A 12146-nucleotide genomic window follows, 5' to 3' on the forward strand; every position below is an offset into this window, starting at 1 on the left:
AGAATTATCCTTCAGTATGTATGTCAAAAAAAATTTTCTTTCTTTGATGAAATACCATTCACTACCAAAAAAACTACCAGCTGCTCTGCAATAGCCAGATGACATGGCCAAGAACAAGTTCTTGGTAAGTTCTGTAAAAAAACTATTTTTATCTCTCCTTCCTTATCCTAACAGTATAGGCCTCAATGGAATCCAATGGGGGTCATATTCTGGAATATAATAATGCAAAAAAAAAAAAAAAAAAAAAAAAAAAGAGAGAGAGAACCCAAAAGAAAAAAAAGAAAACAGACACACACAAAACCCGGTACCCAACATTTCAGGAGTCCTGATTGCTTGAAAAACTGTCAGGAAACCCACTGGTTTCAGTGCCATACTAAAAGGTCTGATGAAATACTCTGAACATAGCGGCAAGGGAAAAAAAAAACCGTGAAGGTAAGCAGTGTTGTCTGCGTGTTGAGAGGGGTGACAGGACCGTGATTGCAGTATGGCATCTAGTCGTGGGTTTTGCAAAATAATACGGGAGCTGGAAAGGGAATGGAAAAAACCCGCAAGGATTCCACAGCTTGTGAAAAACCACTCGGCACGCGAAGGCTGCGTTCCGGCGGAGGGAGGGCTGCCCGGTGACTCTGACCGAGGTGCAGCTGTCGGTAGCCCGCTGAAGAGCGGCTTGTTCTTTAGCCCTCCAAGAAGAGCAGCGATCGGGAGGTGAAGCTCGGCCCGCTCGGAGTGCGGGTGCCGCGCGCGGCGGGTGCGGGTGCCCACGCGGCTCCTCCCCGCCGCCAGCGCCGCGCGCCCCGCAGCGGGACCCGGCCCGGCCCGCGCGGCCTCTTATAGCCGGCGCGCGGCGGCCTTGCCCCACACCGGCACGCGGCGCTCCCGCAGCCAGGCGCGGCTGCCCGCACCCGCCGCCGTGGGACCCCGAACCGCGCCGCGCCGCCCATGGGACCCCGCCGCCCGCCTCTGCCCCTGCCGCCGCCGCTGCTGCTGCTGCTGCTGCTGCTGCCGCCGGCCGGTGAGTACAGCCGCGGCGGGCGGCGCGCCGGGCTCAGCCCGGGCCTCGCGGGGCGCCCCGGGGCTGCGGCTGCCGGGGCCGCTCGCCCTTCCCAGGGCGGGACGGGGCTCGGCTGCGCCCGCGGCGGGCGGCGGGGGGAGAAGGGCGTTCGGAGAAGCGGTGGCGGCGAGCAAGCGCCTTCCCGCGCGGAGCGCCGGGCACAGCGGGGTGCAGCCGGGGCCGCCCGCCGACACGTGCGGCACGGCGGTGCGCCGGAGGCTCTCCCGCTACTTTTTTAAAGCTCACCAGTAACGTGCAAAATGTGTTAAAAAGCTCGGTATGTAGCATCAGGCTGCAGATCGCACTGTGATAACCAGCTTCGGACAAAGCCAAGTCACCCACCCGCACTCTGCTGCCGGGTGCTCAACAGTTCCCCGGCGCGACGGCTGCGGGGACCCCCAGCGGGGAGCCCCCGGCCGGGAGCCCCACGGGGCCTGCAACATCACAACCGGCTTGTGCTGAAAGAATGAGTCAGGCTTTATGAATAAGTTATGGGGCGAGAACGTAATTAAAGGACCCCTGCCTCATACCTGAGCATAGCTGACTGCTCACTTTGCAAGTATTCCTTTGTCTCCTACGTCCTATTTATTAAGCAGTATTAAAGACCAGTTGTCATGATCTGCAGTGCATTTCCTCACAGTTTTTTTTTAGCTATTCATCAGTTTAGGATCTGAACATACTCATTTCTTTCACACTTATGTCAAACTGTATTATCATCCCTCTTTGTCAGATAGGTAAGTGGGCTGACAAAAAAAGCATCCACTACTTTTAGGTTCCCGTGGTGACATGTTAGAACTCGATTTTACCTACCACTACTTAAATTATCTGGAACTTCCAACTATACAAAGCCTGGCTGTCGCTGGGTATTACAGTATCTCGGTACTCCAACCCAGGATATCCAGCAGGCTACGAGCACACTACTAGTAAACATGGATAGGCATTGTTTTAAAGTGATTAAACTAACCTCATACTGAACCTTTGTGACTGCTGTGAGGATAAAATCCAGTTTTTCAGATCAGCATTCAGCTGCCTTTTAATTAGGAGATTCTCATTTGTGATCTTGCACTTTTTTTTACACATTCCTGCACAGCCTGAAAATTCACCAAACCGAATCTTCCAAAAAGGAAGGACATGAGTCTTGATTCATTCTTGTAACAGATCTGTGCATAGAATGACGCAGGGTCGCAGGGGGGGTGGGCGGGGGGGTGGGCAGCGGGGAGGCAATCCCATAATTACAGACCATAAGGTAAGGTGCTTGCATAATGGGGCCAACTTAAGGTCCCCACCAAGCTTACTGCCCCAGTTCTACTTCCTGACCTCAGCATGCCCCTATTATTCCTTCTGCATTTTGATCATCCTCCAGACTTCACCATTTGCATGGCACAAACCTCAGCAAGAACGTTAAGGAAAGTAGTGGAAGACTCACTGCTGCTGCCAGCCTAGAGTGATCGTTACAGAGAGCCTGGCTTTGGTCCGATAGCTCTGAGTCAGACATCACAGTCACCCATTCTGTAGGCAGTGAGGTAGAAAGGCAATGTAATTTACCTGTTTCTCAATGCTTGGTCCACAGTATCAAAACAGGCAAATTGATGCTTTCAAAAAATTCATACGTGACCACAGTTTGTAGAGGTAAGCGCATCAGTAGCCTGGGCAACAAGATCTAGCAAAAAAGGCCGTTCCTGATGGCTTATGAAATGAGAGGGGGGGGGGAAAAATCTCAGGAAAAAAAGAAACTTCTATAAAGCATACAGTTCAAATGTTTCCACTTCTGGCCAGATCTTGGAGATACATCAGAAAGTCTGCTTATTCCCAAGTTTCAAGTTCTGAACTACAAGAGCACTATAACTGTACAACGGAAATAGCAGTATAGGAAATCTTACATGTATTTAACATCAAAAAATGTTTCTGAAGCCTCAGTTTCTGAAAGAATGGCTTAACATTTCTTTGAAAACCAACAAAACATCATAGACTGTATTAGATGCTAATGACTAATGTAGTTATGTATTATAATCATGCAAACCTATGCATCTCAAAAATAAATCTCTAGAAATAATTATTATGTTTGCATTGTGCCCACTGCAAAGAGTAAAGTGTTATGGGACCTGTGACCTCTCACAAAAAAATCTTGTTTCTAAAATGATTTTTTCCTCTACGCATATGGAAATGTAAGGGACTGGGTTTTTTAATAGTAAGCTATTCAGAAAACTAAGGGGAAAAAAAGGAGAGTAGGAAGGTATAGTGGAAAATATCTTTCAAAGACATAACAATGTACAGCATTTAACACAATCTGAACTCTTAAGAGCTCACACAGGCAGCAAAACAAGACAGCATGATGAAGTTCAAACTCTGCAAACATGGCAGGGCTCCAATTTGGGCAACAGGAATTACAGTCTTAGAATCAAGCATAACACCAACACAATGTGATTGCTTACTTTCTCTCAGGCTGTCTTTACTGTTCACTCAGTTTCAGTCTTCAGAAAACCACCTCACGGCTTTTGATCTCTCTGGCTTAGTCATCACCATCACAAAGACAACTGCTGCATAGATTTGTGTGGGTTTTTTTTCTTTTCCCCTCTGCTATTTCTTGGTGTCTGAAGTAGCCTTAGGATTGGTATGGTTTTAGTTTCCCTTCAACCTTTACTTTTAAAGCAGCTACATCACATCCAGTTGCGAGTTTCCTGATGAGCTATCCTCTTGGTTTTTTCCTCTCCCAAGTATCTGTCTTCAAAGTTTCCTTTCAAGAGTGACAACAGCTTAAACTTTTGACAAAGTTCCAATTCCTGTTATGCAATAAACACTGGAATTAAATATTACAAGAATATTAAAAGCCAAGACTAGACTCTAGACTATATTAAAATAACAAGACTAGACTCAAACTGCGTAACTGTAAATTATTTTTGTACACTTGTACTTATTTCCTGTGACCTCTAGATACAAAAGAATGTGGGTTTTATTTTTTTCATACCTATTATAAAGCAATGAAATTAAAATAAATGCAATCTAAAGCTTTTTTTTTTTTTAACCATTCTCACATACTACCGATTTTATTTCTTAATGAGATGATTTCATGAGGTGTTTAAATCCCTTTGTTTCACAAAATTATGAGTGCTGGAGGTCACCAGCATTCCACATAGTTCAAGTTACTCAGCTGTGCTGGGAACAATATTTTCCTGGCAGATCTTCCATTATCTCATTACAGTTAATCATATAATCTATTATAATAGATTATTCTATTAGTCTATTATAATAGATTACATGATTGCACAGATTATATACAAACTGTATAATCATACAGTTATTCTGTAGTAAACAAATATCAAAACAATGAGAAAGTCTATAAATATTTTTTCTGCTGTCTGTCTCTCCCACAGGTATTATCAGTTATTAAATCTTCATGTCTTCCCCAATCTGTATCTAGTACTGGGAGTTAAGGTTTATAAACTGTTCTCCTTATACCAAAATAAATCATTAGTCTAATTAGTAAGACAACTCTAATCAGCAGCATTCCACTAATTTGTTTTGTACTCATCCAGCTTCTTCAAAACTGCTGCAATTACCTTGGAGCCTGCGCTGTCCATTACTATTAAGGGTCTTCAATCCGTTAGCTCAGCCTGCAGGACGACATGAAACCCCCCAAAAAAGTCATCTGGTGTCTCAACATTTATCTGCTGCTCTGGACCTACTGTTTTAGTTCTGACACAGGATGGTTAAAATAAAGCTCCTAAATACAGTCTAATTCTGGGGAAAAAATGGTGAGAATCCCTTAAACAACAACAAAACTCAAACAAAATGAAACAGGAAAACATAAGCAACGGAAATTACTCCAAGCACCTGCCCATTTCCCTGCTATACACCCACCCTGCCACCCCCACCAGTTATTTGGCTCGTCTAAAAAGGAGGAAAACCAGAACCCCATCATAGAGGACATGCTTGTTCAAATGTAAAGCATTACATTCTACAAAATAACAAGGGCAAAATTGCATGTTATGATAAGGAAAAAATACTGCAATGGTTAGGGCATCTAATTTTAGCAGGTTAGTGGACCCAGACTGCAGAACACATGCTAGCTCTTGCCAGTTTCAAGACTGGAAATGACTGAGGTCTGCCACTGTATGCTGCCTTGCTGGGAGGAAACCACTGCAGTTATTCAGCATGCTGTTCACTACACATGGGGGTAAAAAGGGACTAGGTCAAGCAGTGTGGCCCCAAAGAAAAAAAAGAGGGAAAAAAAGAAAACTGTTATTTTCAAGTACTGACATTCATTATCAAAGTTTTTTTTTAAACATACTATTTTATATCTGCATGTTTGATTCAATAAAAAAATAAAGGTCTTCTTCCACAGTCTATAAAGGCGCTTTTGGGGAAGCCCATTTTAGAAATCGAAGAGGACTTCTTGAATTAGCTGGAGCCATTAGGTGTACTACAGGACGATCTCCTTTTGCCTACCTACGCTATGGATGCTACTGTGGTCTGGGAGGAAGAGGATGGCCCAAGGACAGAGTAGACTGGTAAGCATAACTGTTTATCTGAGTGATTAAGTGCTGAATGTATGCAGATGACAGAGTAAAAGGACAAAAATATGAATTAGGCCTATTTAACATCAGTAAGGGAACTGAGTATAAACACCTCAGACTGCTAAGAAACTCTGAAGCATTAAAATTGCGTTACCGTAGATCTACATGAGTCTTACTTGCCTTTAACTCAAACTCTCATTGCACTAATACTGGATTCACAGTCCAGCTGAGCTTCTTTGCTCTTGCTGTTTGGCCAAAAGCTGAAGATCTAAAGTCTTCTTGGAGAAGCTTTAAAGCCCAAACAGTCAAGCAATCCATAAAAGTAAAAATTTAAAAAATAAAATCACAATTCAAAAAATCTTTTGATTCTACTACCATCCATCCCATCGTATTAGTATTCAAAATAATACATAGAAAATTATGCAAAATTCAACCTATTAAAAAAAATGTTTGAATAAAGGGAATTATGAATTGTTACTAAAATAATTGTAAGACCTTTATATTTAGTACTAAACTTCAGCATATAGACTATTGTAAATTTAATTTATAATTGAACATTAGCTGCCAGGAAGATGATTTTCTGGTTACAGTAGTTAAATAAAAGTTTTATATTTTCAAGTTTATCATTATAATGATGCATTTCCCCACCATATGTGACATCTCAAGTTCTGACTTACCAGACAGATATATTGTAAATTAAAAGGAAAGCAAATGTCTGATACTCACATTTAAGGTAGAATATATAGAAAGTTGAAATCTGATTTTTTAATTTTTCTTTCCTAAAGATACTAGTCACGATTAGACCTAAAACTTCTAGAAACTTTGCCTACATATTTCAAGTTTTTGGCCAAGTAATCTGTTATTCTGAAGACAATTTGGTATAATGTAGTTGCGACTTAATGACTAGATACACATACAAAAAGAAGGGACTATTATTACTTCTGGTCATCCGTATACCTAAAGATAACGATGGAGAACCTGCAGTTTGACAGTCTTTCATTGTAGGCCATTTTTTTCGCTTTTGAAAGTCCACAGTAGCAAGAAGCTTCTTCACAAAACATGGTTAGCTATTTGTGGTCTGGGTTTTAAGAGCTACAGAATGTTAAGAACAAGCCAGAAGCGAGTATACTTACTCTACTGCATTTGAACAGAATGAAGAATTACTCCAACTGAATGTAGAGACAAAAATTCTTACCAAGTTTGATTTAAGTTTTGAGCTACATTGTGGGTTGTTTACATTCAGAATTATGCCTGAAAACTTAACTAATTGAAAATATAGAAATACTTAATCTGAATTAACACCATCTGTAATGGAGTTATTCAAATAATAGTTATTGCAATTTACATTTTTGCCTGCCGCTTATAAACTTTGGAAGACACAGTCACATATTGCTTTCATAAGATACAACACAAAATTCTTAAGCATCTATTTTTATTTAAAACACTTAAAAGAGGACTAAGGTAATGGTGACAATTTTTGTAAACACGTGAAGATAGACAGCACTATGGCAAAAGAAGCTGCATTTCCTAGTTTATTTACTTCAGCACTGCTACAAAGACTCACTAATATTTTTGTTTTGTTTTAATTTCTGTGTATTAAATGGATGTATTGAGCTACTTCACAGGTATGTGTTGTCCAACTGTTAGGTACTGCACGATCTTTAAGTGGCGATTTGAGTGGAATTACCGAGTAATTACTTAATAAGTGTAGAAAAAAAACAGTAATTGCAAGTGAGAGCTCACAGCATTAACTTTTTCTATTGCAGACACAAATTCCTCAGGCAATCTAAACACCATCTAAACATCATGTGCCTATTGTAATATGATGGTTTTAGGCTACCAGGAAGAAACCCAATGACTGAATGCAAAAAGCTCATGGATACAACCCTATTCTCCCACCAAGTCAATAAGGAAAGTTAGTTTGCAGCAAAAACATACAAGCTGTCTAATTTCAGGTCCTTGTTACCTCCCCCCTACTTGCTATTCTAGGCTTGCCATGACTCTACACCAGAAGAATAACTCTTAAGCATTAAAATACACCATTAATGGTTACCTGTAGTGTTCAGTTCCACAATGTGATAGCCTATGAATTTGTTGTCCCCATTATGACAAGAACAATATTGAAATCATCATTTTGGGCAATTTTCCAAATTTTCTCATGATACCGAGCAAAGATGTTTAGTTATATTATGGCACTGAACAGCACCCGTGCCTATTCATTACTGAACATTTCTCCTGCTTTCAGCTTTTTTGCCACCATGTTAGGACTTTGCTGTAACATGACATTTATGATGGCGTGCTATGGCTTAACAAATTTTCTTGTCCCCTCCCTGTCAGTAACCATTACAATAGCATCAGTAACTGGCAGAAAAGGACATAATTCATCATCTGACAGAATATCGTGTCATTTGATCTTTCTCTTGGAAGGGGCTAGGAGAGGCATACCCACATGAAAGTTTATTGTGTTTAAAACTGAGAATGCTTTGAAGATTCCTTTTATATTTATTTGTGAGGAAGTTCAACTAGATCAAAGTGTATCAGACATTTTCCTCAGCACTGATTACATGAAAGAGTAGTAATTTTTTCCCGGGTGATCTATTAAACCATTACCCTGTTTTGGTTCAGGCAACTGTTTGTACATTCATGTATGCTGACTTACTATTTCACAGCCTGTAGAAACATGCTGATAAAAACCATCCAGATTACGTGACCATAAATCACCGCAGCATGAATTAAGGCAAGCCCATTTCTGTTACTCTTAGGTGCTGCTTTAACCATGACTGCTGCTATGGTAAGGCAGAACAAGCAGGGTGTCACCCAAAGACAGAAAGTTACCACTGGGGATGTGAAGACAATGCTGCTGTGTGTGGTGAGTGAACAGTTCCAGTTGGGCTGTTTTGGTGGTGGGTTTTGTTTTTTGGTGTTTTGGGTTTTTTTTTTTTACTTCTACTGATTGTCTCATTGACCTCATAGACATTTTCTTAATTAACTGTAAAATTCTTATTTTACCATCCTTCCTTTTGTGACTTCTTTGCTAGGGTACGCTGTGCCTCCAGAAAGCACAGCTGTGCCAACCGAATACAGTTTCCTGACCTACTGACATACATAAGCAAACAAAATTCTGATCTACAAGCTCCTTACCCTTTCAGAACACACACACACTTTTTACTCAGCATTTACATGTGTTGAGGAACCCATGTTATGCTACTCCCTAGAGGTCTCAAGCTGGAGAGCAACTACAAACAGGAGGCGAGAAAATTACAACTGTTTAAAAAGGATCCTTTTTATACTTAGCAGAAAATATTTCACACCATTTATAGGTTTATGATGGACAAGCTTTTGGCATACTTATCACTGATCGTTTGCACAGCCCACTGCTAGTGGCTGCAATTTATGAATGAATTCACAAATACAGTGTCAAGCACTGAGGTAATAAAGTATTTGATGAGTATGTTTATTTATGGAAGTAACATGTCCACAAGCCATAAAACGTTAATTTGAAAATATTTACATAATTGGTGTACAAGTTGCAATAAATGGCTGACCACATCCTGATAAATTTTGTTCGATTGCTCTGAAATATTAATGTAATATACTTGCCATGCTGTAGTATAAAAGAGAAAGACAAAGAGGTCTCAAAGAAACAAACAAAAAATGTTCAACAGGAAAATGCAGCATTTCTTTTACATTATTTGTTCACAACTCCCAAAGTTTCCAATTCACTTCAAAAACTTTCTGAAACTGTAACTTCTAACAAGCCCCCCAAATTTGCAGGCTTATTTTTCTTCTTGCTAAGTTTTGGGGTTTTTTTGTTTGGCTGGGGTTTGGTTTTTTTGTTTGTTTGTTTTGTGCACTGTTTGCTTTTTTTTGTTTTATTTTTAAATCAGGTGCTAGGTCAGTTACTTTGCATGTAATTTTATGCTACTACCTAGAATGCGAATCAGCTTGAGAATTGGTGGTTAATTGCACCACTAAAATGCAGACCCTTAAACAAGTTTGTGTACAACAAGTCTGAGTTTCTGACTACCATAGTTTAAAGGCAACACAGTAGGCCATTCAGAGAAAGCACAAAACCATCTCATTCTGTAACTCAATTTAGAATTTGCCTAACCTGAAATTAAAGTTTTTGACACCCATTTCCTTTCCTCCTTTTCATTCAACCTTATCTTTGCCCAAGTGTCCACCTCATGCAGACTCTCTACTTGCTAATTTTCTCTGCTCCAGAAGTACTAAGCATCTTCTCTCAAACTGTCGAACTACCAAGTTACAGTCCACCTATATTTGGCTGTAAAGGTTCTGCTCCTGTTCTAGTCCAGAAACTGAGAATATTTTTAAGTATTGGCCGACATAGTAGGATGTCATCAAGAAAGCTGAAAAAAATGTCCCTGATGTTCCATGGGGAAAATTAATTTTTGGGCAATAACAAAAGAAGGAATAGTTCTTGGTTTCGGTTTGGGGTGTTTTTTTTTTTTTTAATCCTGTCATGTTGTTTATGCTACTGACACTATTAAGTAGTTCTCAGGGTAGCTAGTTGCAGTGTCAACATATATACATTAAGAACACTTCCATTTCATAGCAGAAGTTTAGTTCATTCACAAAACTGAACACTTACTCTGCTCCTAGACAACTCTCAAGCAGAGATTCATCTAAGCTTTCAAAATGATAAGTACTCAGACAAAATATAATCAAGGATTCTTTAGTTTACAGACAGTTGCGGAGAGAAAAAACACACGTTTCTGGGTTGGCACAATAAAACCGAAATACGCTGCTGTAGAACAAAATGTTCGTGCCAAGAAGAAATGTTCATGCCAAGAAATCTGTTAAGTTACAAAACTACAATTAAAAAACCAAATATGGCCAGACAAGGATTTTATCGTACTTAAAACACACTTTACCTAACTTCTTACTGAATGCCTACATAAAAAATGGTGGGCAATTTAAGCTGAACATGGAACATCTTTACATCCCTTATTTCACATATATAATTTTAATGCTATGTCCTTTAGTAGATTAAAACATGGATGAAATGGAAAATGTCTTCCCAAACTCAAGTTTCACTAGAGCAACAGGGTGGGCAGGGGTGATTAGAGACCACTTTCTAAAGAGGAATCAAAATTCCTTTATTAAAGAACACTAAGAAGAGTATTTAAGTCTTTTTCCAATTGTTGTCTTTTTACCTGCCAAGATAGTTCTACCGATTATCAACTGTCACTAAACCAAACCATGCTTGTATATTCCCTGTCACTGAGATGTCCTAGCATGGAGCTCTGTCTAAAGAACACAAAAGAACTGCAAGTCTTACTAAAGCTCAGTGCAATTGCTATTGCATTTGAACCCTAAGAGCCATTTATATGGCAAATATGGAAATAAGGTAGCAATTCTTGGTATTCCATTTGGTATTTTTAATTACTTCAAACTAACATAAAAAGTTTACTGTGTTTTCTTTCAGAATCACTAGAAGACAAATGTCAAAAAATGGCATGTGAATGTGACCGCGAAGCTGCCAAATGTTTTTCTAAAGCTCCCTATCATACAAAATACCTTTTGTGGCCAGACTTTATGTGTGGTGAGATTCAGCCTTTATGTAGGTATTAGATACACAACATCTGTCTTTATGAAAACTCTGTATGTATTTAAATCTAGAATGACTTTTTTTTGCTGTTGTGGCTACAGAGACAACAAATGATTTTCCCCTTTCTCGGTCTTCCTTCCTGCTACCTTAGTTTCTCCACATCCCAGAAGGGCCAAAGTAAACATTTATTGTCTTTCTTACCTTCTACCATGGACTAAAAGCAAGTTTGTTACTTCTACGTAAGCTTGTATCGACTAAATAGCAATTCGAGTTTGTCAGCTTAACGAGCGACTCACTTAAAATTAATTTTGTTTATATTCAGTCACAGATTTTTCACATTCATAATATCATTCACTGTCAACTTTTCATCCCCCCTCCACTGGCTATAACATACAAATCAAACCTTTCCACTAACATTTACCTTAACATTTGTTAACTTTGAAGTGATTGGAAAAAATGCATAAAGTGACAGTGTCAGCAACAAATAACCCTCTCATCTATATTAAACACTTATTATGAAGCCTAATTTAGCTTTGTATATCATTCACCTTAAGTAGTCCTACCAGGTATTAAAAAATGTGTAATATTTTTTTTTCTAGTATTTACTTTTTAAATACAGTTTTCTAAGAAGTTGTTCGTTTGACACGGCTCAAACTCCTTACTCTATGTACACCCTGAGTTTCCTGTGGGCACAGGGAGAAGTTCTACCCTTAAAACTTCAGTTTTAAAAGTGCAAATGCAAACCATCACCAAGACAAATACATGAGAAAAGTAGCAGTCACTGGGGCCAAATGCCTTTCCCCTAAGTGTTTGATCTTGGACAGTATCAGTCTGCAGAGTTCAGAAGTGTATATACCTGATAAAGGTGCAAGGATGATTTTAGCTAGGGTCACTTCATAGTTTTTTGAAACCTTGTAGGAAGAGAAGTCAGTAACAGAAATTGCTGAGTAATACACTTTTTCATAACTGCTAATTTTAACAGTTTTAAGAACCAGAAGTGTTTTACTCT

General features: G+C 39.6%; 1 protein-coding gene and 1 long non-coding RNA gene across 2 annotated transcripts; one reads left to right on the plus strand and one right to left on the minus strand.

Annotated features, from left to right (window-relative positions):
• The first annotated feature begins 691 nt into the window (after positions 1-691).
• PLA2G10 (phospholipase A2 group X) lies at positions 692-11736 on the plus strand. Its single transcript, XM_055707315.1, has 4 exons — positions 692-1012; positions 5394-5559; positions 8328-8434; positions 11015-11736. Exons 1-4 carry the CDS (start codon positions 940-942, stop codon positions 11158-11160), a joined length of 492 nt encoding a protein of 163 aa, XP_055563290.1. The 5' UTR covers positions 692-939; the 3' UTR covers positions 11161-11736.
• On the minus strand, positions 3286-5387 carry LOC114017289 (uncharacterized). Its single transcript, XR_008731757.1, has 2 exons — positions 4609-5387; positions 3286-3831 (listed from the first exon to the last, which is right to left on the minus strand). It is a non-coding gene; the product is annotated as an uncharacterized LOC114017289 (long non-coding RNA).
• Positions 11737-12146: the final 410 nt, after the last annotated feature.

The sequence above is a fragment of the Falco cherrug genome, chromosome 4 (genome assembly GCF_023634085.1).
Source record: "Falco cherrug isolate bFalChe1 chromosome 4, bFalChe1.pri, whole genome shotgun sequence".
In the NCBI taxonomy this organism is placed as follows: domain Eukaryota; kingdom Metazoa; phylum Chordata; class Aves; order Falconiformes; family Falconidae; genus Falco; species Falco cherrug.